This window comes from Leucoraja erinacea, chromosome 1 (assembly GCF_028641065.1).
Source record: "Leucoraja erinacea ecotype New England chromosome 1, Leri_hhj_1, whole genome shotgun sequence".
Taxonomy (NCBI): domain Eukaryota; kingdom Metazoa; phylum Chordata; class Chondrichthyes; order Rajiformes; family Rajidae; genus Leucoraja; species Leucoraja erinaceus.
Window position 1 is genome coordinate 34,116,927 of NC_073377.1, and position 24,754 is coordinate 34,141,680.

General features: G+C 41.8%; 1 protein-coding gene across 7 annotated transcripts in view; it reads left to right on the forward strand.

The window, feature by feature from the left end:
- Window positions 1-24,754, forward strand: part of celf4 (CUGBP, Elav-like family member 4) — a 1,152,430-nt gene that overhangs the window by 1,034,932 nt on the left and 92,744 nt on the right. For all 7 annotated transcript variants that reach the window (XM_055632378.1, XM_055632399.1, XM_055632405.1 and 4 more), the window contains exon 8: window positions 4,339-4,488. In XM_055632378.1, coding sequence (XP_055488353.1) covers window positions 4,339-4,488 — 150 coding nt within the window. The remainder of the gene's footprint in view (window positions 1-4,338; window positions 4,489-24,754) is intronic.

The window sequence follows — 24,754 nt, forward strand, 5'->3', positions numbered from 1 at the left end:
AGACCAGCTAAAATAAGGTTGAGGGATGGAGCAATGGGTGTACATGGACAGCTTGATTGTAATCACGTATTGTCTTTCCACTGACTGGTTAGCAAGCAACAAAATCTTATCACTGTACCTCAATACACATGGCAATAAACTAAACTAAATTAAACTAGAGTGTCAAATCTCCGTGTGGAACTAGAGACCTGCTGATGGTATTTGAGAAGTACGTTCTTGAAGTTAGTTTGAAGCCTCCTGCTCTACAAAACATCATGCTTTTCTGTTTCCAGAGCATTGACAATTGAGTCTAATTCAACGAGTACCACTGTGGCATTATCATGTAGACCACCAACAAGAAGGTAGAGGTGAATTCCCTTGGTTGATAAAGGTGACAAAATGTTATGAACAATCATTCCAGTTCAGGCGAGCAGAATTGATCTAAGATCATCACAACAGTGCACCAGGAAAAGACACAATGTACTGGAGTAACTTAGCAGGTCAGGCAGCATCACCACAAAGCATTGACCAAAAAGCAGACAGCGCTGCCTTTCCCTTTTGCCTGAGGATTCCATATGGTCCATACAATAAATGGAGGAAACCTCAGGTTATATAGCAGGGTGAGCCATGTTTCTGTGGGATATTGATGTTAGATGATCATGGGGTACTGATTTTAGATGATCAGCTATTGAATGGCGGTGCTGGCTCGAAGGGCCAAATAGCCTACTTCTGCACCTATTTTCCTATATTTCTCAGTTTCTACAAAGAACACAGCAGTCCCGGATCTTGTTTTGAAACAGCAGCCTTGTTCTTTCAGCTTGTTCTCGAGTGATTGAATGTTACCTGGAAGTATGCTGGGGAAAGGGGGTACCTGGAATCCCTCAGTTTCAGCCTTACCCCTCACACCCTCCACCCCCCACACCCTCCTCTCCCCCCAGCCCACTGCCACTCTTCCTTCTTCTGTCAGTACTCACAGCTGTACCAGTAGGGTCGGGTCCAATAAAGATCATTAGTTCTAAGAGTTCCTTTGAAATGGCGAAGATTTTCAGTGCTGGAATAAATGATTTTCTCAGCAGTAGAGTCGCCTATAGACCAGAAAAGCTAAGGATGGGGAGATCTGCTTCTAAGAAGGATTTAGCAAATCAAATGTTTTCTTGCAACAATCCAGTGGTTTCATGCTTAATGTTACTAGCTTTTTTCGTTCTCGAATCCCAGATTATCTTAATTACCTGAGTTTAAATTCCCAGCTCTCGCGGGGGATTCAAACTAGGTTTAGGGATCAATCATCCAGGACTCATACTGCTAATGTAGTAACTTAATAACAATACTACCATGTCCCTTGGTGGCAAAACTGAAGGATTGTTCAACACACTGCCAATTTACTGTCACGTAGGGTTAGAATCTCCGTCGATGCTTTCAACACAATTAGCAAGCAAGGTGCTAACCTTTAAACTTTCCTCCCGCACCTCTCCACTTCTCTAATCTTACATTCCATTGTTAAGGCATGTCTAAAAGTATAATTGAAGCTTGATTCCAAGTTCTCTCTCGTCGCGTTGTTTTATGTGAAGTACCATGTATTGTTTTGTTAGACTAAACGTGATTGATGGTGATTTCCAGTCTCGTTTCAGCCATGGCAAACAATTATGCAGAAATTGTATAGTGGAGCAAATATTATTAGCAGCATATGCAACATTCTTAACTTTCTTCACAGTCTGAAGAAGGGTCCCGACCCAAAACATCACCCATCCTTTTTCTCCAGGCATGGTACCTGACCTGCTGAGTTATTCCAGTACTTTGTGTCTATATTCGGTATAGACCAGCATTTGCAGTCTTAACTTGTGATGTATGTGCTATTAGCCACGCACATCTTTTGTGAAGCAACCACTTAAGCAAGTCTTCAAAGATCCATTCAAGCATTGCTGGACTGGAACAGAAATATTTGCACTGGCTTTTAAAAAAAACCTTCAGTAACCTTGCCCTGAAGTCTTCTAACATGGACAAACAAACATGGACAAACAAATAATTGGTCTTTCAACATGCACTAGCATTGCCAAAAAGAAACCTTTCCAGACAAGTATGAGCATGAAGTGACATTTCCATAACAGTTGGACAGATATCATATATATAAGGAAAGTTGTATTATTATCGCTGGCAACAGTGGGTCCATCTCCATACCTTCTCTCCAGAGATGCTGCCTGTCCTGCTGAGTTAATCCAGCATTTTGTGTCTACCCTCAAATTAAACAAGCATCTGCAGTTCTTTCCTACTCAATAAACTCAATGCATTCTATGTCCAATATCAACAGAAGGCCCCTGGTGGAATGCCCCCCCCCCTCCCCCCCCCCCCCCCCCCCCCCACCCCCCACCACCACCACCACCACCACCACCAGTCACAGATGCACCAGTTCCAATGGTTACTGAGGCAGGCTTAAGATCGGCCTTCCTGAGAGTGAATCCACAGAAAACAACCGGCCCGGATTGAGTCCATGGCCACATGGTGAGGACCTGTGCGGATCAGCTGGCAGAGGTATTCACGGACATCCTTGCCTTCCCACCACTCCAATCTGAAGAGCCCACCTGCTTCAAAAAGACCACTTACATCCCGTTGCTGAGGGAAAGTATGATAAGTATGCTTAATGGCCACTGTCCAGTGGCTCTGATATCCATCATCATGAAGTGCTTCGAGTAACTGGCAATTATAAGCCAGCACAAATTAAGTCATCTCTGGAGCACCAAGGACTTCTACATCAGACTCCTATTTATTGACTCAGCGGGACAGGCAGCATCTCTGGAGAGAAGGAATGGGATGCTGCACCACAGATGCTGCCTGTCCCGCTGAGTTACTCCAGCATTTTTTGACTACCTTCGATTTAAACCAGCATCTTGCAGTTCTTTCCTACACACTTCCCATTTGACTATAGCTCTGCCTTCAACACTGTAATCCCATCTAAATTCATCTCCAAACTCCATGATCATGGAATCAGCTCCCCCTTCTGACACTGGATCCTCGACTTTCTGATCCACTGACCTCAATCGGTGAGGATATGTTACCACACCATCTCCACATTAAATCTCAACACATTAAATGCCCCACAAGGATGTCTTCTCAGGACAATGACAAGACGGAGTGCAGGAAGGAGATAGAGAACTTAGTAATATGGTGTCAGGACAACATGCTCTCCCTCAATGTCAGCAAAATGAAAGATCAAGTTATTGACTTCAGGAATAATGATGGAGTACATGCCCCAAACAGCATCCATGGTACCGATGTCTGAAATGGTTGAGAGCTTCAAGTTTCTTGGCGTTAATATCAGCAATGATCTATCATGGGCCAACCACATTGATGTGACAGCCAAGAAGACACACTCACACCTCTACTTCCTCAGGAGATTGAGGAAATTCAGCATGTCTCCTATGACCCATACCCATACAGATGCACTGTAGAAAACAGACTGTCGGGTTGTGTTTGGCAACACCCCTGATCCACGCCAACACCTCCACTTCCTGAGGAGACTGAGGCAATGTCTACCACTCTGCCTTCATCAATTCTCCTAGTTACCACCCCTAAAATACCAATTGCTTTGTTCATACATGATCTTCCCTGTACAAAGCCACGCTCAGTCCCCCTAATCTATCCTTCCTTTTCAAGTGCCCATGAATACTGTCCCTCACAATCTTTTTACAATCTTCTCCAACTATTTCCCCACCACTGATATGATGCTCACCAGCCTACACCTTCCAGGCTTACCCCTATTGCCCCTTCTGAAAAAGGGAACACCATTACGAAGAAACTAGCTATAAGTCTTTGGAAGCTTTGTCTCAGGAAGCTGTGGAGGCTGACCTTCTAATCAAAGATAACCTTGTTATTTAATCATAAGAGAATCAGGGGATTTGAGTTTTGGAAGCAGAAATGGACGTGGGAAGTTGGGTGAGTCACAATCTAATTGAATGCTCCAGCAGGCTCAAAGGGCTGAGAGGTTCCCGTTTCTAATAATCTTATGCATTAAAAACAGTTTGCTGCATAACAAGGTACCCTACGTTTAATACCATTGTCACATTTTTTTGAGCTTCATCATTGCAAATTTATCAACATCAAATTCTTTGTTGTAGCTTCTGCTGTTTCCCTGGGAATGGTCTGGCTAATCTAACCAGTCTGAAGAAGGGTATCGACTAGAAATGTCGCCTATCGATGTTTTTCAGAGATGCTGCCTGGCCCGCTGAATTACCCCAGCACTCTTGTGTTTTTTTTTTTAGTTGTAAACCAGCACCTGCAGTTCCTTGCATCCGCTGCAAAAGTGAAATATTTTTGCTCGATATGGTCGTAGCTTGAGATGCATGATTTGCTGTGTATGTGTTTCAGGCGGGAGCACACCTCCTGGTATCACCGCACCAGCCGTGCCTAGCATTCCTTCTCCAATTGGAGTAAATGGATTTACCGGCCTCCCCCCACAGGCTAATGGACAGCCCACAGCAGAAGCCGTCTTTGCCAATGGAATCCATCCCTACCCAGGTACACATTTACTGTCTTCATATACGTTGTACTGAGAGTGGTAGACACAGGGACAAACTCATTTGCTCAGATTCGGGAAAAGACTGTTTTGTCAGCTTTCCAGGTGTGTGCATGGCAGAGGGAATTTTTGGTGTTTATTCTGACCAGACACTGGAATTACCTCTATGGCTCTGCATCACACATCTTCAAGATTTAGTTCGTTCACTGTCACTGAGAGATTGTGAAATGTTTAACAGCAACTGCTATCCCAAATAAATCGTTTAATCAGAGCATTATGAATATAAATTTATTCTGCCCACAAAAAGACACATTATGACAGCATAATAGATATGGATTGATATCTTAGATACGTTAAAAAATGCAGCCAATTTTTTAACCAGTTTTTAACAAGGCAGATGAAGTTATGAGTAGTGTTAACACTAGAAGTCATGACCAAAAGAACAACAAAAATGGACAGTATTCCTGGACCATGGAATGGACAGCATTCCATAGTCAAATTTATATCAAGAAACCTGTAACTGAAAGGTTAACTTGTTTCTTTTCTCCTTTCAAATATTGAGCCAACTACACTATTTACGCTCCATGTCAAAACGTGCTTTAATTTACTTAGCATCTTTGCATGACTTCAGACGCCCTGAAGCCCACACAGATAATTAAGTATATTTTTACTGTGGGAGACGCAACAGCTAATATGCACACTGCAATTCTATACAATTAGTTGAGGATAAATGCTGGCCGGACATTGGAGAGAACCACCCCGTTGTTTTTTAAACTAGTGACATCCAATCTTTTACCACCACCATAGGAGAGAGCTGCTCTTAGTTTGACATCACTCATCTGAAAGGCAATAGTTCCAACTTGCAACATGGCTTATTATTGGACTGCCATGTACTTTGTGTCAACCCAAATCCTGTGCTTAAGTGGGTCAGAACCATCAACCTTCAGAGACATGAATAATAATGCTATTCCTGAGACATGGCGAACATATTACTGTTGTTTGGCTCAACACATATTAATTTTGAAAAAACAGAGTCGTTGTGAGATAATTAGTACATTTCATCTGGATAATATCCTTGGAGTGCTGGAAAATTCCTTGTACTGCAAGTACTAAGGGGACAAAGCAGTGCAATTTGTTAGCAAATAGTCCTTTACTTCCTAAATTTGCCATCTAAACACATCCATCTGGAGAAATGGAATGTGTCTTATCTGCAAAAAAGTACTGGCTGTGAGCCCAGAAATGGGATTACATAACACTGTTTTATTCAGTGCTATATGATTAAAAAATGATTTAATTTGGAGAATACATCATTTACAACCATTTTTGCCAGGCTCCAATCTCTCCTTAAACCACACTAGTGTTGACAACTCATGCCCAATTTCCCATCCCTTGCAGCACATATGCATGCCTGTTTACTTTCACTACCCCCCACACCATACAAGAACCCAGCAGATGAAGAATGCTGGAGTGAAGTGTTGAGGGAATCCCACCGATGTTGGTGAGTCAACAGTCCAAGATCCTTCCACTCTACCCCATTAGCCATAGGTGCACTTGAGTCCGTGACCACCCTTGTTTGATCATCGTTGGCTTTGATCTGTTCTTTTCACACTTTACGTGTTCTCTATACCGTTCCATATCTTGTTTCCCTCTCTCCAGTCTGAAGAAGGGTCTCGACCCGAAACGTCACCCATTCCTTCGCTGCAGAGATGCTGCCTGTCCCACTGAGTTCCTCCAGCATTTCATGTCTATCTTCAGTGTAAACCACCATCTGTAGTTCATTCCTACACCCTGCAAATCTGACTGAGGAAGGATTACTCTGGAATAACACAGTTTTGATTCCATTAATGCCCAGTCTCAGTTGTAACTGACTTTTGATATGGTGGGACAACCATCAGACCACTAAATGGTCATAGAATCACACAGCACAGAAACATGCCCCTCAAAACAACTCGTCCATGCCAACCAAGATGCCTCATGCCAACACATGCCAACTAAGATGTCCATATCCCTCCAAACCTTTCCTATAAAGGTACCTGTCCAGGTATTATTTGAATGCTGTTATAGTACCTGCCTCAACTACCCCCTCTGGCAGCTCATTCCATAAACCCTCCATCCTCAGAGCGAAAAACAATTCCCCTGAGGTTCGTATTAAATCTTACCCTTCTCATCTTATACCTATGTCCTCTCATTCATGATTCTCCTGTTCAGCATAAAAAAACTTTGTATTCCCCTCGTGATTTTTATACACCTCGAAAACATCACTTCTCAGCGTCCTGAGCTCCAAGGAAGTAACTTGCTCAACCTCACCCTACAGGTCAGGCTCTCAAGTCCTGGCACCATCCTCATATATCTTCTCTTTACCCTTTCCAGTTTAATGACATCCTTCCTCCAGCAGTGCGACCAAAATTGAACACAGTACTCCAAATGTGACTTCACCAACATCATAACATAACATCCTAACTTCTGTACTCAATACCCTGACTGATGAAGGCCATTGTACCAACACTCTTCTTTCCCACCCTATCTACCTATGACTCTACTTTCTGGGAACTATTTACATGTAATCCTAGATCCCTCTACTCTACAACATTCTAAAGGATCTTACCATTCACTGTGAAGATCTTACTCTGGTTCCTGCAATTTCTTCTCTAGTTTACCACAGCATCCCCGAATATTTCTGAACTAGCCCTGGGGGATTTATCTACCTTCATACACCCTAGAACGTCTAGTACCTCCTCAACCATAATATTGTCTGTCTTTGAGGCATCTCTATTAACAGTCCCAAATTCCCTAGTTTTTCTCCACTATTTTCTTCACCATTATGTACGCATTGTGTTTTCTAGTTTCATCATCTTCAACCTACTTCCTGAAGGAAGTAAATTTGTTGCACAGAGTAATTGAGGTTTAAAGATTGGCGCAAATTGATTCTAGCTCGCTCTCAATGAAATAATAGGATAATGATGTCTGAATTGCTCTGAGATGTTAGCTTTGGAATAAATGTAAATTTCAAGGCCTGGATTTTACTGAGTGAAAAATGCAGCTTGCAGTTGTTGCTGAACTTGTTGAGATCATAAACTTACCAGAATGGGGAACCTTTCTGACCCAGACTGCCCTGGAGCTGAGCAATAGGGACATGTCTCTTGTCCAGAGTAAGGGAATTGAGGACCAGAGAACATAGGTCCAAAGCGAAGGGGAAAAGATTTAATAGGAATCCGAGGGGTAACTATTTCACACAAAGGGTGGTGGGTGTATGGAACAAGCTTCCAGAGAAGGTAGTTGAGGCTGGGACAATCCCAACGTTTAAGAAACAGTCAGACAGGTACATGGACAGGACAAGTTTGGAGGGATATGGACTAAAAGCAGGCATGTGAGACTAGTGTAGATGGGACATGGTGGCTGGTGTGGGCAAGTTGGGCCGAAGGCCCTGTTTGCACACTGTTTCACTCTATAACTCTCTGACTATGTCTGATGTGACTGAGGCATGGGGCAGACCAGTCTATTTCACTGTCATGAATTCTCTCTGAAAAGATTTGATTGAGAGCAAGCATGGTGGGTTATAAGATCATGTGATAGGAGCAGAATTAGGCCATTCTGCCCATCAAGTATACTCTGCCATTCAATCATGGCTGATCTATCTCTCTCTCCCAACCCCATTCTCCTGCCTTCTCCCCACAACCCCTGACACCCATACTAATCAAGAATCTATCTATCTTAAAAAATGTCCATTGACTTGGCCTCCATGGCCTTCTGCGGCAAATAATCCCACAGATTCACCACCCTCTGACTAAAGAAATTTCTTCTTCTCTTTCCTAAAGGAACATCCTTGAATTCTGAGGCTATGACCTAGTCCCAGACTCTCCCACTAGTTGAAACATCATCTCCACATGGGGATAACAATAAGAGGACACACTGGGTCGGATAAGCTCTTGGAGGGGAGAGGAGGTGGAGGAAGAAAGGGAGAGGAAGAGGTGCAAGGAGAGACGAGCACTCTGCAAATCTGTGATCCATGATCCATATCCCTCCATTCCCTGTATATCCATGTCCCTATCTAAAAGCCTCCTAAACACCACCATCTTATCTGCCTACACCAGCAGCCATGGCAGTGTGTTCAAGGCAACCATACATTACGTGAAAAAATGAGTGCACTCCTTACACATAAAGTGTAAAATAATGTGCCACTCAGCTCCTTTAAACATTGCCTCTCTTACCTTAAAGCTATGCCCTCAAGTTTGTGTCTTGTCACTAAACAATGTGTGAGATTATATGCTTCAGTAAACATCATCACAGAAATAAAAACAGAACAATCTGGAGAGAGAAGGTCAAACGGTATCTGTGGAGAGAAAAACGTATTTAACAATTCAGGTCGATGATCTTTCATCAGGTTTCAAACATCTGTAGTTTTATGCTCCCCAATAACTCCACTGAAATTCGCCATCTGCTGCCATTTACAGCTCAGCTACAAACTCAGAGCTTCGTACAATAACTGTGACAGAGCCCATGACTCTCTCTTCAGTCAGCCACATCTTCTATTTACCACCAGTGTTTCACAGTGGCCTTTATTCAATGATACCCTCTATCTGAAGGAAAGTTCAGTGGAGTTCACTTTTCATGGAGTCCTGACTACATTTCACCCTTTTTGCCATTGCCAAAGAGCAGCCGGTTTCATGGCATTGCACATTTTGCTTTAGTAACTTGACTTCAGAGATACAGTGCGGTAACAGGCCCTTCAGCCCAACGAGTCCACACCCACCAGCAATCACCCCGCATCACAATAGCGCAATCCTACACCAAGGGATAATTTACAATTTACATAAGCCAATTAACCTACAAACTTGTACGTCTTATAGAAACTTACAAAATTCTTAAGGGGTTGGACAGGCTAGATGCAGGAAGATTGTTCCCGATGTTGGGGAAGTCCAGAACAAGGGGTCACAGTTTAAGGTTAAGGGGGAAATATTTTAGGACCGAGATGAGAAAAACATTTTTCACACAGAGAGGGGTGAATCTCTGGAATTCTCTGCCACAGAAGGTAGTTGAGGCCAGTTCATTGGCTATATTTAAGAGGGAGTTAGATGTGGCCCTTGTGGCTAAAGGGATCAGGGGGTATGGAGAGAAGGCAGGTACAGGATACTGAGTTGGATGATCAGCCATGATCATATTGAATGGCGTTGCAGGCTCGAAGGGCCGAATGGCCTACTCCTGCACCTATTTTCTATGTTTCTATGTCTTTGGAGTTTGGGGGGGAATCTGGAGCACCTGGAAAAAAACCATGCGCACACAGGGAGAATGTACAAATTCTGTACATACAGTCAGGATCGAACCTGGGTCTCTGGTGCTGTAAGGCAGCAACACTACTGCTGTGCCGCTGTGCTGCCCTGCACTTGGTCACCATGCAGACAGTGTACGCAGCACTTGACCTGGACTGGGGAGGATTCCACCTACTCAATATCCAGCAAATGTGCCACCTTGGGAAGAAGATGTCCTGAAAATCACAATGCCCTCATTCTACAGCACTCCAAATGTCATCTGCATCTGAGCTTTCAAGACGATGCAAATGATGGCTATTACTTAGTGGTGGATGATTACATAAAACATAGAATAGACAAAGACAGGAACACGCCCTTCAGCCCACAATGTCTGTGCCAAACATGATGCCAGGATTAAGGAATTTAATCTGCTTGCACATGATCCATATCCATTCCCTGCATATCCATGGTGCCTCTCTTAAACACCACTATCATATCTACCACACACACCACACTCCACCTGCAGCCCTGACTGCACATTCCGACTGCCCACCACTCTCCGTGCATAATAACTCCTTTAAGCATTGCCCTTCTTATCTTAAGGCTATGCCTTGTAGTTTTTTTACATTTTCACCCTCAGAGGAAGGATCTGATGTTCTACTTTATCTTTCAGGGCACTAACTCCTCAAAGAGCAAACCATAAATGTCAATGGAACAATGCTTAGATTAGCTCATATTTGCTTATGGCAATGAAAGAGAGTATTCAGTCCACTGAATCTATACTGGACCTTATGATGCTCCCATCAGTTCCATGTCTGCTTATTTCAAGGGAATGGGAGTGCAGGGAATGGAGGGACGTAGATCATGTGCAGACAGATGAGATCAGTTTAACTTGGCACCATGTTCGGCACAAACCTTGTGGGCCAAAGAGGTTCTAACTTACAAAATTCTTAAGGGGTTGGACAGGCTAGATGCAGGAAGATTGTTCCCGATGTTGGGGAAGTCCAGGACAAGGGATCACAGCTTAAGGATAAGGGGGAAATCCTTTAAAACCGAGATGAGAAAAAAAAATTTCACACAGAGAGTGGTGAATCTCTGGAACTCTCTGCCACAGAGGGTAGTTGAGGCCAGTTCATCGGCTATGTTTAAGAGGGAGTTAGATGTGGCCCTTGTGGCTAAGGGGATCAGAGGGTATGGAGAGAAGGCAGATACGGGATACTGAGTTGGATGACCAGCCATGATCATATTGAATGGCGGTGCAGGCTCGAAGGGCTGAATGGCCTACTCCTGCACCTATTTTCTATGTTTCTATGTCCCTGTGCAGTACTGTTCTATGATCTATGTTAGGAGTTTCCACATTGGTTGCCTTTGCCTGCTCCTGGTGCTCCTAGATTGTGTTTCCCTGTAAACATGGTGCCACTGGTGGGATGGCGCTGACGTCCAGTGGAGGAAACAGCAGATGGTATTGGAGGATAATCACAAGCAGAACTGAGGCTGGAAGGCCTGGTTTAGCATGGGTGGGAGCCACAGCAAGGGCACTGGTGAAGTAAGGATGCCAGAACTAAAACACTTTAACAGTTTATTTTATTGTCAAATGTACCGAGGTACAGTGAAAATCTTTTGTTGCGTGCTTTTCAATCAGCAAAAACACAATACATAATTACAATTGAGCCATTTACAGTGTATAGATAGATACACGATAAGGGAATAACATTTAGTGCAAGGTAACGCCAGCAAAGTCCAATCAACAATAGTCCGAGGGTCACCAGAGGTAGATAGTAGTTCACAAATGGTGAGAATTTTGACTGAATTGCTGCTTAATGGACCTGTCCCACTTACACGACTTTGTTGTAACATGGTGAAAATTTAGTGGCGACCAGAAAGACGCTACGACTCTTTGGGTGACTGAGGAGACTACTCACAACCATACAGGCGACACCCTGGCGACATGTCGCGAGGTGAAGCCTGTATGGTCGTGAGTAGTCGCCCAAAGAGTCGTACCTTGTTCTGGTCGCTGCTTGATTTTCAACATGTTGAAAATTTTCAGCGACCTGCAACGACCTATGACGGGTGCCGGCAGTCGCCGAAAAAGTCGCGTATGTGGGACAGGCCCATAAGGGAGGGTCAATTTAGATAAAACAAATATTGTAGATAAAACAAACGTAACAAACAAAGGTTCTTTGTAGTGAGTTAGGAAATGAGCAAGTTAGGCAGGAAAAGAGGCTGTAAAAATGAGGCAGTGAATTTATTTATAAATTAACTTTATTAGTTATTTGTAGGGCAGTGGACCTTCAGAAAGATTCCCATCACTAAATGTGAGAAATCATTTTATTAGCAATTAAAAGGAATGCCATTTTTCTTTTTTTTAAAGAAATTACTTATGTTAATGGAAAAAGAAGTTGAGCTATAGATTAATTAATGCCAACGTCCAAGAGGGCAAGATATAGACATAAAGCTGCAGGTTTTGAGAGAAAGGGAAAAGAGGAGTGCACTGTTTGTATCAATAGAATGGGATGTGCCTGATTATAGCATTACAGAAGGTGACTCTGCTGCTCCCTAGTGGTGGCAACCATAAGAAATGGAAAACGTTGTATTTTTCCTTCGCTCCATAGATGCTGCTGCACCCGCTGAGTTTCTCCAGCTTTTTTGTGTACCTTCGATTTTCCAGCATCTGCAGTTCCTTCTTAAACAAAATATCTTGAACAGGTGTTCATGCAACTTTTGCAATAAAACACAAAAGATTATGGAATATATATTATTTTCAAAAAATATATAAACAAGCTTTACAGCTACCAGTGACTTCTCCAAGCTTCAAAGTCCTTACGTCACCAAAGTATGCACTTTATTTCAAACTGCCTGTTACGTTTCCCTCGATATATTTAAAACCATGATCAAATCACTGTATAACGTGCTAAATTTCAGGAGATATATCATAGTTTTGAGACATTTCATCTTGCAACATAACTGTTGCACTTCAAGTATAATTTTGATAAAGACACTGCATTTTCTCCAAGGCCAATGTATCATTCAGAACAGCCTGCAAACATTTGCATCAATTCTACAGCAACACATTACTACACCCTTGCACACCCTCTAGATGTAAAGATACTTGCAATTAATTCTTATGTCTTTCCATGACATTTTAATCATCTCCACATGTGAATCGTCAATTTTTGGTGCATCTCCTCTGTTACTAGCATCTCACTGTTTTAGAAAATAATTCTGTATTTTTCTTTTTAGATTCAAATTAGATGACTTTATATCTACCTTCATTGAAAACTTTCCCACCAGTTTCTCTATTCTATTAATGTTTCTTTATTATTTTATACATCTATCTAGATTCCCTAGCTACCTATTATCTATTTAATTACTGAACTTGGATACCTGGGTTTCTACCTGTCATTGGGAGTGTATAAATACATTGGTTTTGGCCCCTTTAAAAAACATATTCTCCCTTAACTCCATTCTTTAGCAACCTGAGATAAAAATCATTTGGACCTGGACAAATGGGGTGCAGTTTGATTGCCAATATTTGTTACATTCTTGCTGTATATTCATTACATTTGTTACGTACTCATATGACCATTATTTTTTTTGTAATTGTTATTGTCCCTATGTTCATCTTTATAAGTTTCTATCCCTGACGAACTAAGACAGGGGTTCCCAACTTTTTTCGTCCCGTTTACCCCAGGCAACGTTAATAGCACATAACAATGTTATTTCACTTATTTATGAACAACTAATGATGAACAGATACCGGTATACCAGAACCAAACACAGTCAGTCAATGAGAAAAAATATGTACAAATTCAGAATCAACAAATCTACCCCTGGGTAGGTGAAATTTACCCCCTGGAGGTAAATTTACCCCAGGTTGGGAACCCTTGGACTGAGACCAAACTTGCTGGCAAATATTGATGTGTGTGTCCCCAACCACTGGCATTTCTTGGTGAAAATATCATCACAATCACAGATGATCCAAACATATTGGCCATTCTTAGCCAACTAAACTAGGTTCAGGATAGAGTCGGGGCAGTATAATTTGTACAGATTTTCCAAACAACCTGTAGTTGTTTAATGAAGACACAAAAAGTCTGCAGATGTTAGAATCTTGAAAAGCCAACTGCTGGAGGAACTCAATGGGTCAGGCAGCATCCATGAAGGATAATGGACAGTCGATAATAGTATGAAAAGGGTCCTGACCCAAAACATCATTCATTTCCCTCCACAGATGCTGTCTGATCTGCTGAGTTCCCCCAGCTTTTTCGTTTGCAGTCATTGTCCAACATATACACTACTTATTTTTGTTTCTCTTGCCATCTTAATTCTGGCATTCATATGGTTTTCAAATGTAGAGAAAAGTTTGTTTGTTTTTATAAATTTGATTATGACCTTTATCACTGATTTGAGGACATATGATTAATGTAATTGGCAAAAGAAACAAAAGCAGCATTAAGAAATAAATTAGTTATCAACAAGCATTTATCATGTGGACTGCGCAGGTTGCAGCTTTCAAAACAGGTGGCAGAGTAGCACAGTGGTAGAGTTGCTGCCTCACAGCGCTAGAGGCCCAGGTTCAATCCTGACCTCGGGTGCTGTCATTGTGGAATTTGCACGTTCTCCCCGTGACCACATGGGTTTCCCCCGGTTGCTCCGGTTTCCTCCTACATCCCAAAGACATGCGGGTTTGTAGGTCAATTGGCCTTGGTAAATGTCACATATTGAGTAGGGTATGAAAGGCAAATTACATAGAACTAGTGTAACCGGGTGATCAATGGTGAACGTGGACTCGGTGGGCCGAAGGGTCCTGTTTCCATGCTGTATCTCTAAACTAAACTAAACTAAATGGATTAGTTAAATAAAAAAAGGAAATTGCAGGGCTAGGAGAAAAATGCAGGGCTGGGGATACTGTGGCAGGTTGCATTGCTCAGGCAGAGATGTGGCCCTGTAATACTGTCCCTCTGTGTTGCTGCTGTTCAATGATTCTTTATCAGGGCTGTGTTGAACCTGTTTTTACACAATGCCATGTGTTTACCTTGGGAATTATTTCCTGATATGACTCTTAGGCGTATTATTGATACACCCTCAGAGATTTTGTTGCAGAGGACATTTCGGACACCAAACACAATTGGGTCTTTTAGATTCTTGATTTTACACCAAGGGTGGCACAGTGGTGATAGAGCTGTTGTCTCACAGCGACTGTGCGGAATTTGTGCATTCTCCCTTTGACTGCAATGGTTTTCTCCAGGAAACTCCGGTTTCCTCCCACATTCAAAAGCGTGCAGGCTTGTAGGTGAATTGGCTTTTGTAAAGTGCCGCAAGTGTGTAGGTGGGATAACGAAGAACTGGTGTATGGGGATCGATGGTCAGCATAGACTCGGTGGGCCGAATGGTCTGTTTCCATGCTGTATCTCTAAACTTAAACTAAACTGCACAATGTTGTAGGAAATTGGGCACCACCATCTGTGATATAAAAAAATAGCTATCTTGAAGAAAGCTTGTGGTATACATATCAAATCGTACAGGCAAACTACTTCTTACAATAGGGTCTGTGCACATTTCAGCAGGTGCACCGTACACTATGAACTGGACTTTGCTGGCAGCATTTTGCACTGCACTGTTATTAATGTGAAATCAGTAGCGTGAATAATGGCAAGCCTGAAGTCTCAATTTTAAAATGACAAAAGACAGTTCCAACTAAAATAATAAATGACTGCTAGTGAATAATGTAGCTTTTGAGGGATACAGAAAGCATTACAGCGGGCGAGTTCAAATCCTTCATTACTTCCTTTGAACTCTGGGATTAAATTCCATTTTTTCTTGAGCTCTGCTGACCGCTGCTAATAAAGCATATTATTGTTCCACCATACAATGAAACCCGTGCCAATACCAATACCACTGTTAATGACAGTCTGGCTGGCTGACTGGCTGATTACTGTGAATAGCTGCAGTATGGCATCACTACAGTGCAACTGTAGAGGGTGCAATAAGATGAATCGTGCTTGCACTTCAAAGTAGGAATAGGAAATAATAAACTATATATAGTTCATTGTAAGGTAGCATACGCAATTGCCTCTCTTCCTCCGCTATCACACAAACATAATACATTACGAGCATTACACTCAGATCTTCAGTTCTGTGAGCCATGGAAACTAATAATGAAATTGCTGGACTGGTTTTTGGGAACCTTGACTCTTGGTCTGTTTATATCCATCTACGTTTAAATTCAAGTCGTTAATAACTTGGGAGTAAAAATCCAATATCAATAACCATAAAAGTATTGGATAAATGTAAATACTTTTGCAGTCATAAACAATCTTCAGTGAAGAAAATGTTTACTCGTTCCCTAGTCTGACATAAATGTGGCAGCAGACCTATAATGGTGTGATTGACTGTTAATTGCTATGTAAAATGGCAGTAAGCTGCATCATGAGTTCCTGACTCTTATACTCAATGCCCTGACCAATGAAGGCAATCATACCATATGCCTTCTTTACCATTCTATCTACTTGTGTTGCCACTCTCAGAGAGACTTGGATCTCAATATCCCTCTGTATATCAATGTTGTTAAGAGTCACGCCATTAATTGTATATTTTCCCTATACACTTGACCTCCCAAAGCAAAACACGTTACATTTGATTAAACTTTGTCATTTCCCCCCCGCCCCTCCCATTTCTGTAACTTATCTGTATCCCACTGTGTACTTTGACAGACTTCGCAACAAACCACAAAGAATCTTGGTGCCATCTGCAAATTTACTAGCCAACCTATCTAAATTCACGTCTGAGTCATTTATATCTGTGACAAACAACAAAGGTCCCAGCACATATCCCTCCACTGGTCACAGACCTAAATATCGTCCTTCCACCATAACCCACTGTCTTCTATCAGTAAGTCATTTTCAAATGTTTTCTGTTGCATGTAGTCTACATAGATTGGAGCAAGGCTTTATCAAATGCCTTACTAAAATCCATGTAGACAACATCCACTGCCCTATCCTCATCGCTCACCTTTGTCATATACTCAAAAAATGCGATCACGTTAGTAAGACACAACCTGCGATGTGCAAAGCCATGCTGACTGCAGTGGCACAGTGGCCCAGCGGTAAAGTTGCTGTCTTACAGAGCACCTTTGTTCGATCCTGATCACAGGTGCTGCCTGTATGGAGTTTGTCCATTCTTCCCATGACTGCGTGAGTTTTCCCCGGGTTCTCCAGTTTCCTCCCACATTCCAAAGACATACAGGTTTGTAGGTAAATTGGCTTCGGTAAAAATAGCAAATTGTCCATAGTTTGTAGGATAGTGCTGGTGTAGGAAGATCGCTGGTCAGCGCAGACTCGGTGGGCCGAAGGGCAGTATTTGCACGCTGCATCTCTAAACTAAACTAAACTAAACTAAAAGGTACACAAAAATGCTGGAGAAACTCAGTGGGTGCAGCAGCATCTATGGAGCGAAGGAGATAGGTAACGTTTCAGGCTGAAACCCTTCTTCAGACTGAAGAAGGCTTTCGGCTTTTTTCGTTACCTATTTCCTAAGATCCAAGATGCTGCTGCACCCGCTGAGTTAGGCCATTCATTTTTGTGTACCTTCGATTTTCCAGCATCTGCAGTTGTCTTAAACTGTTTGACTGTCCTTAATTAAACCATTCTTTTGCAAATGGGAGTACATGCATTAACCAAAGAATCTCATGTCCATAGCTTCTCTGTCACTGACAAGGCTCAATGGCCTATAATTGTTTGGATTCTCTCTACTTCCCTTCTTAAATAAAGGAACAATATCAGCAAAAATCTTTGTCAAGGCTCCTGCAATCTCCGCTCATGTCGCAAGCAAACCAACCTATCCTTCCGTTGATTCCATCTACACTTCACGGTGCCTCAGCAAGGACACCAGCATGATCACTCCTTCTTCTCCCCTCTCCCATCTGGCTCGAGGTACAGAAGTTTGAAAAAGCATACATCCAGATTCAGAGACTGTTTCTTCCCACTTGCTCTCAGGCACCTGCACTGTCCTCTCACTAGCTAGAGTGCAGTCCTGACCTCCCATCCAACTCATTGGAGATCGTTGAACCATCATTAATCGGAATTTATCTTACACTAAATGTAGTAACCTTTTTTCCTGTACCTGTACACGTTGAACGGCTTGTTTGTAATCACGTATAGTCTTTTCTTTGACTAGATAGAACGCAACTAAAGCTTTTCACTGTACCTCGGTACACATGACAACAATAAACTAAACTTAGCTGATAATGGCTGATTTATTTTTCCCTCCCAACCGCATTCACTTGCCTTCTCCCCATAACTCCTGACACGCATTCTAATCAAGAATCTGCCCATCTCTGCCTTAAAAATATTCATTGACTTGGCCTCCACAACCTTCTGTGGCAACAAATTCCACAGATTCACCAACCTCTAACTAAAGCAATTTCTCCTCATCTATCTAAAGGTACGTCCTTTATTCTGAGGCTGTGCCCTCTGGTCCTAGACTCTTCCACCAGTGGTAACATTCTTTCCACCACTTGCCACTACAGCCATCACTCCGAGATGAATAATCAATGGCATTTTTGGAGAGACAAAAAAAACATTGTGAACTTCTCACTCGGCTTCACACTTCGACACCTTTGGCCTTGCTCTGCTTCAAGGTTAAAGGACACTAATTCTTTCCTTCATCGGTGACTCATTCCAACTTTTTGACATTATCCAAAATCACCTGATGTTGCAGCCTATTGTTGCTCTTCACTTTGGCAATGTCCTGATTGTCTTCAAGATGACAATCACACTCTGATATGTTATTAACCACAAAACACCTCCCTCACACTCTCCAAATAGTATCAATTACTGCCTTCCTGTGTCACCCAATTGACTGCTAAATGACCTTTTTTCAATGCATCTTTCATAAGATCACAAGATCATAAGTGATAGGAGTAGAATTAGGCCATTCCATCCATCAAGCTGGGGTTTAAAGTATCACGGATGTCTTAAATGTTTGTTCTTCGAACACCCATTTTGCGGAGAAACATTGCAGAGAAACACTTCATTCTCATAAGTTCATAAGTTCCAGGAGCAGAATTAGGCCATTCGCCCCATCAGGTCTACTCCGCCATTCAATCATGGCTGAACTATCTCTCCCCCTTAACTTCATTCTCCATCTTTCTCCCCATAACCTCTAACACCCTTACTAATCAAGAATCTGTTTGTCTCTGCCTTAAAAATATTCACTGACTTGACCTCCACAGCCTTCTGTGGCAAAGAATTCCACAGATTCACCACCCTCTGACTAAAGAGATTTCTCCTCATCTCCTTCCTAAAAGAATGTTCTTTAATTCTGAGACTACGACCTCTAGTCCTAGACTCTCCTGCTAGTAGAAACATCCTCTCCCTCCACATCCAGTCTACCTGAGCCTTTCATTATTCTTTGTGCTTCCATGACCTCTTTTGTGGACTCCTTGTGTCTGGGAGATTAATTGTTAAATCTTAGAGAATGCAACATAAACTATAAATCCACCCACATGTCTGATGAGTCCTGACCATGGGAGGTTAATTAACGTTTAGCAGGATCAAAACCTTAACGGACTGCAAGGACATTTTAACTGTGTAATGGGATAAAATGAGTCACTTTATGACTGTTTTATGGAGTTAGCTAAAAATAACATTTAATGGAGACCTAAAATAGATTGTCTTCCCATTACCTCTGCTTTATATGATTGAGCATTGGCTGAGTGTGTTTATATACACATGCATGGTATATGTGTATATATGGTTTATTGTTGTACCCTTGTCAAAACGGAACTATACATTGAATAAGTTGCGCTAGTTAGAAGAACATGACACTCAGATATGTATGAATATCTTGGTAAGATGTGACATGTTGGGTTGAACAGTGGCACTGCTTATAGAGCTAGAGACCCGGGTTTGTTCCTGAACCAGGCTGCTGTCTATGTGGAGTTTGCACGTTCTCCCAATGGCAGCGTTTTCTCTGAGTGCTCCAGTTTCCTCCCACATGCCTCTGCAAATTGCCCTAATGCGTAGGCAGTGGCTGAGAAAATGGGATAACAGAAATAGTGTGAACAGGTGATTGATGGTGGGCATGGACCCAATGTACCAAAGGACCTGTTTCTATGCTGTATCTCCAAACTATATTAAACTAAAATTATGCAACACATTAAAAAAGCTTGACATGCAGTTCATTACAGCCCTTGACACCACTTTAAAATATTACACATTAGCCAGGCACATGGAGTGGTACAAATCTCCCCAAGTTGAGCTAGTGTTTATCTGCACGCTCTATTGAGAATTACACAAAGGAGCCCAACGCACTGATGCAGAGAAAGACATTTTGTTTTCCCCTTTCAAAAAAAAATGATTTGCAAAATATTGTTCATATAACAGTGCCAAATAATTAAAAAAACAGTAATTTAATCAAATATAAACAAAAGCCAACTTGAGACTTATAATTAACTGTGCCACTTTTCTCCTTAGACATCCTCTAATTAAATATGTTGCATAACTTTTAAACATAATGAATAGGGAGAAATAATGACATGCATTCAAATGGTAACAAGTACATTTGTACCTAAGCTTATTGGATTGTTGCAATGCTCGGTAAATAAACTAAGAAAATCTACAAAATCCTAAAACTCGGTGTTTCCTCCCTGAAATCCACCCTGAAACCAGTTGATGGGGTGGAGGATTGAAGGGGATGTTCATTACGGACGGACGCTATAAAAAACAACTTTAAGACTTGCAGAAAGCCGTATAAAGTACAACTTTTACAAGATAGGACAAAGAATAGAAAGATCACATTGTTGATTAGGTTGGGTAAAGGAACAAAGGGATCTTGGAAAAAAATATATATATATACCAAACACCGCCGATGGAACCACTGATGGCACCCTAAGGAAATGATTTATTAAATGAAAAGCAAACCAAACACTAGGGGTTGCTTCTGGGGGGACTGAAGTGAAAAGTAAGCCATGTGTGTCAAACTTGCAACAAATCTTAATTAGACCACAGTTGTAGCATTGCACACACATCAGGTCGTTGTGTTAGATATTGAGATATAAAGTCACTGGAAAGAAAGCAGAGAAGATTTACAAAAATTATGCCAAAACGGCAAAGATGTATACAATTACAAGGATGAATAAACCAGGTCTTTCTTTGACTCGATTCTCGACAAGGAAAAAAAAATCCTAAAGAATGACCTAATAGATGGCCCTAATAGATTTGAGTTTAGGAGCAAGGAGATCCTACTGCAGTTATACAGTAGGAATACAGTAGCCCTGGTGAGCACGCACCTGGAGTATTGTGTGCAATTTTGGTCTCCTAATTTGAGGAAGGACATTATTGCTATTGAGTGAGTGCAGCGTAGGTTCACCAGGTTAATTCCCGGGATGGATGACATATGATGAAAGAATGGATCGACTGGGCTTGTATTCACTGGAATTTAGAAGGATGAAAGGAAATCTAATAGAAACATGTAAAATTCTTCGTGGATTGAACAGGATAGATGCAGGTAAAATGTTCCCGATGTTGGGGGAGTCCAGAACCAGGGGTCACAGTTTAAGAATAAGGGGTAGGCCATTTAGGACTGAGGTGAGGAAACACTTTTTCACCCAGAGAGATGTGAATCTGTGGAATTCTCTACCACAGAAAGCAGTGGAGGCCAATTCACTGGATGTTTTCAAGAGAGAGTTACATTTAGCTCTTGGGGCTAAGGGAATCAAGGAATATGGGGGAAAAGCCAGAACGGGGTACTGATTTTAGATGATCAGCCATGATCATATTGAATGACGGTGCTGGCTTGAAGGACCGAATGGCCTAATCCTGCATCTATTTTAAATGTTTTCTATTAATGTTTGTCATCTATATCGATGATTAGGATGAGAATGTACATGGCAAGATTTGCAAATTTGCAGATTATACAAAAGTGGGTGGTATAGCAAACATTGAAAATGGTTGTCAGAAATTGCAGCAGGATCTTGATCGAATAGTCAGGTGGACTGAGGAATGGATGATGTAATTTAACACAGAGAAATGTGAGGTGTTGCATTTTGGAAAGTGGGCAGGACCTACACAGTGAATTGTAGGGCTTTGGTGAGTGTTGTAGAGCAGAGGGATCTAGGCATGCAGGTACATAGTTCCTTGAAGGTGGTGTCACAGTTGGTTAGGGTGGTCAAAAATGATTTTGCTACTTTGGCCTTCATCAGTCAGGGTATTGAGTATAGAAATTGGGAGGTCAAGTTGCAGTTATATAAGACATTGGTGAAACTGCATTTAGGGCGTTGTGTTTAGTTCTGGGCACCATGTAATAGGAAAGATTTTGTCAAGTTGGAAAGAGTACAAAGAAAATTTATAACGACTTTGCCAGGACTCAAGGTCTGAGCTAAAGGGAGAGGTTGAGCAGGCTGGGACACTATTCCTTCGAGCGCAGGAGGATGAGGGATGATCGTATTGAGGTGTATAAAATCATGAGAGGAATGGATTGGGTAGACACACAGAGTCTCTTGCCCAGAGTAGGGAAATCGAGAACCAGAGGACATAGGTTTAAGGAGAAGGGGAAAAGATTTAATAGGAATCTAAGGGGTAACTTTCACAACAAGGGTGGTGGGTGTAAGGAACGAGCAGCCAGAGGAGGTAGTTGAGGCAGGGACTATTGCAATGTTTAAGAAACAATAAGACAGGTGCATGGATAGGACAGGTTTAGAGGGATCGGGGCCAAACACAGGTGGGTGGGACTAGTGCAGATGGGACATGTTGGCCGGAGTGGGCAAGTTGGGCTGAAGGGCCTGTTTCCACACTCTATGACTCTAAATAGAATTGAGACCAACATGAGTAAAAATTCCAGTTTCCCCCATTGGTTTTCATCATTACATTTTATCAAAGGAGAGATTTCCTCCTTTAATGCTTCCATCATATGAACATATATGAAAACTGCGCACTCCAAACCGTTGTTTAATCGTGGTCCAGGAGGTCAGAAGCAGTAAATCTCTTTTTAAATTTCTACTATCTTTTATAAAGCTATTCAAACTTCTTATATGAAGAACATAAAAATTTAAACAATGATGTTGTCACGTTTGAAACAGCAAAAATCTGGGTGTCAATCCTAGTATTTTTGTAGTCAACTGACCTCAATGTTATAGTGAACCCATCTAACTTTTACCTCTGAGTCCGGCTCATCTTTTCTCCTAGCGCATCCTGCCAGGCGTCATTTATATTTTGGGTCTTGGCGGTGACCTGGGTGTTAATAAGAGAAATAAAAGATAGACACAAAAAGCTGGAGTAACTCAGCAGGACAGGCAGCATCTCTGGAGAGGAGGAATGGGTAATGTTTCGGGTTGAGACCATTCTTCAGGAGTCACGGGAAAGGGAAACGAGTGATATAGACGATGATCTAGAGAGATAAAGAACAATGCATAAAAGACATGTAAAAAAGTAACGATGATAAAGGAAACAGGCCATTGTTAGCTGTTTGCTGGGTGAAAACGAAAAGCTTGTGCAACTTGGGTGGGGGAGGGATGGCCTGAAGAAGGGTCTCGACCCAAAACATCACGCATTCCTTCTCTCCAGAGATGCTGCCTGTCCCTCTGAGTTACTCCAGCATTTTTCTGTCTATCCTCGGTTTAACCCAGCATCTGCAGTTCCTTCTGACACAAGAGAAATAAAAGGTTCAATTTTTGACAATAATCCAAGGCAGAAATACTTTGATTGCCAAAATGTGCCAGTAACTGGCAGCATTTCAGGTACCTCAGCTACAGTCGATACTCATAATATTTACACCCAGAGAATTGCTTTCATGAAATAATTAACGTGCAAATGGATATGGGAACTCATGGATGCATCAGTGGATATGATTCCAATGGGCAATGCACCTACGCATGTGAACAATTCATAAAATGTACCTTATAACAATGTGCCCCAGAAAGAGATTTTTTGGTATTAACTGCAGAGCCATAGCATGCAAGCTTTCACTTGAAGGGCTTACTTTTTCACCCCTCTTTTAAATTAGTTAAGATTAGTTTATTGTCATGTGTACTGAGGTACAGAGAAAAGCTTTTGTTGTGTGCTAACCAGTCAGTGGAAAGACAATGCATGAGTACAATTGAGCAATTCACAGTGTACAGATACATGATGCAGAGAAATACGTGAATAATGTTTAATGCAAGATAAAGTCCAGTAAAGTCTGATCAAAGATAGTCCGAGGATTCCTAATAAGGTAGATAGTTGCTCAGAACTGCTCTCTGGCTGTTGGTAGGATGGTCCAGTTGCTTAATAACGGCTGGGATGAAACTAAATTACAGCATCTTCCAAATTTATGGAGCTTATACATTGAATAATCAAAGATGTAGCAACCTATTCTAGAGATTCTTGCAATTTTTTTGGAACTAGCTATGAATTTGAGGAAATTATGCTTTCCTCATTTGTTATTCCCACTAGGTCCCTCTTTGTTTCTCAGGGACAAGTAATTCAGGCTCTTTAAATACTTAATGTAAGTTGCATGCGATGAAAGATGTTGTTCACATCACGTCTTTGTAGTCTGTAATGAATAGGGTCATTAAGCTGGCTCTGTGAAGTTCATTCAACAAAGTCATTAGTCCAGTAGTGTGGGGACACTACAGAAATGAGAAATCCTTCCCCATGGGGCTGTATAAAGTATTTATTTTCCAGGTGTTTTTTTATGGAGAAACAATGACATATTAATTGGAGGTGCATGTAATTTTAATATTTTGATGGGGACAGTTTGGGCTTATTTTCTAAATAAACAAATTGCGTGATCTTTTTCGCTGCTGTGTCAAGTGAGTCTAAAGTCTGCATGCAACGTATCCTGACTCATTCACGCTGTACGTTCCATTTCTGCACAATGTCACTGCTTCAGGCAACAACCAGATGGTCTGGGGTCTCAGTCCCAGGGATGCCATTCACTTAGATTTGCCTGGAAATGAAGACATTTTATTATTTGCCTCTTGACCAGACTGCTAGTTTGAGAAGCAGTAAGTCACAAGCTGTTGCCTTTTTTTTGCAAGAGGAAA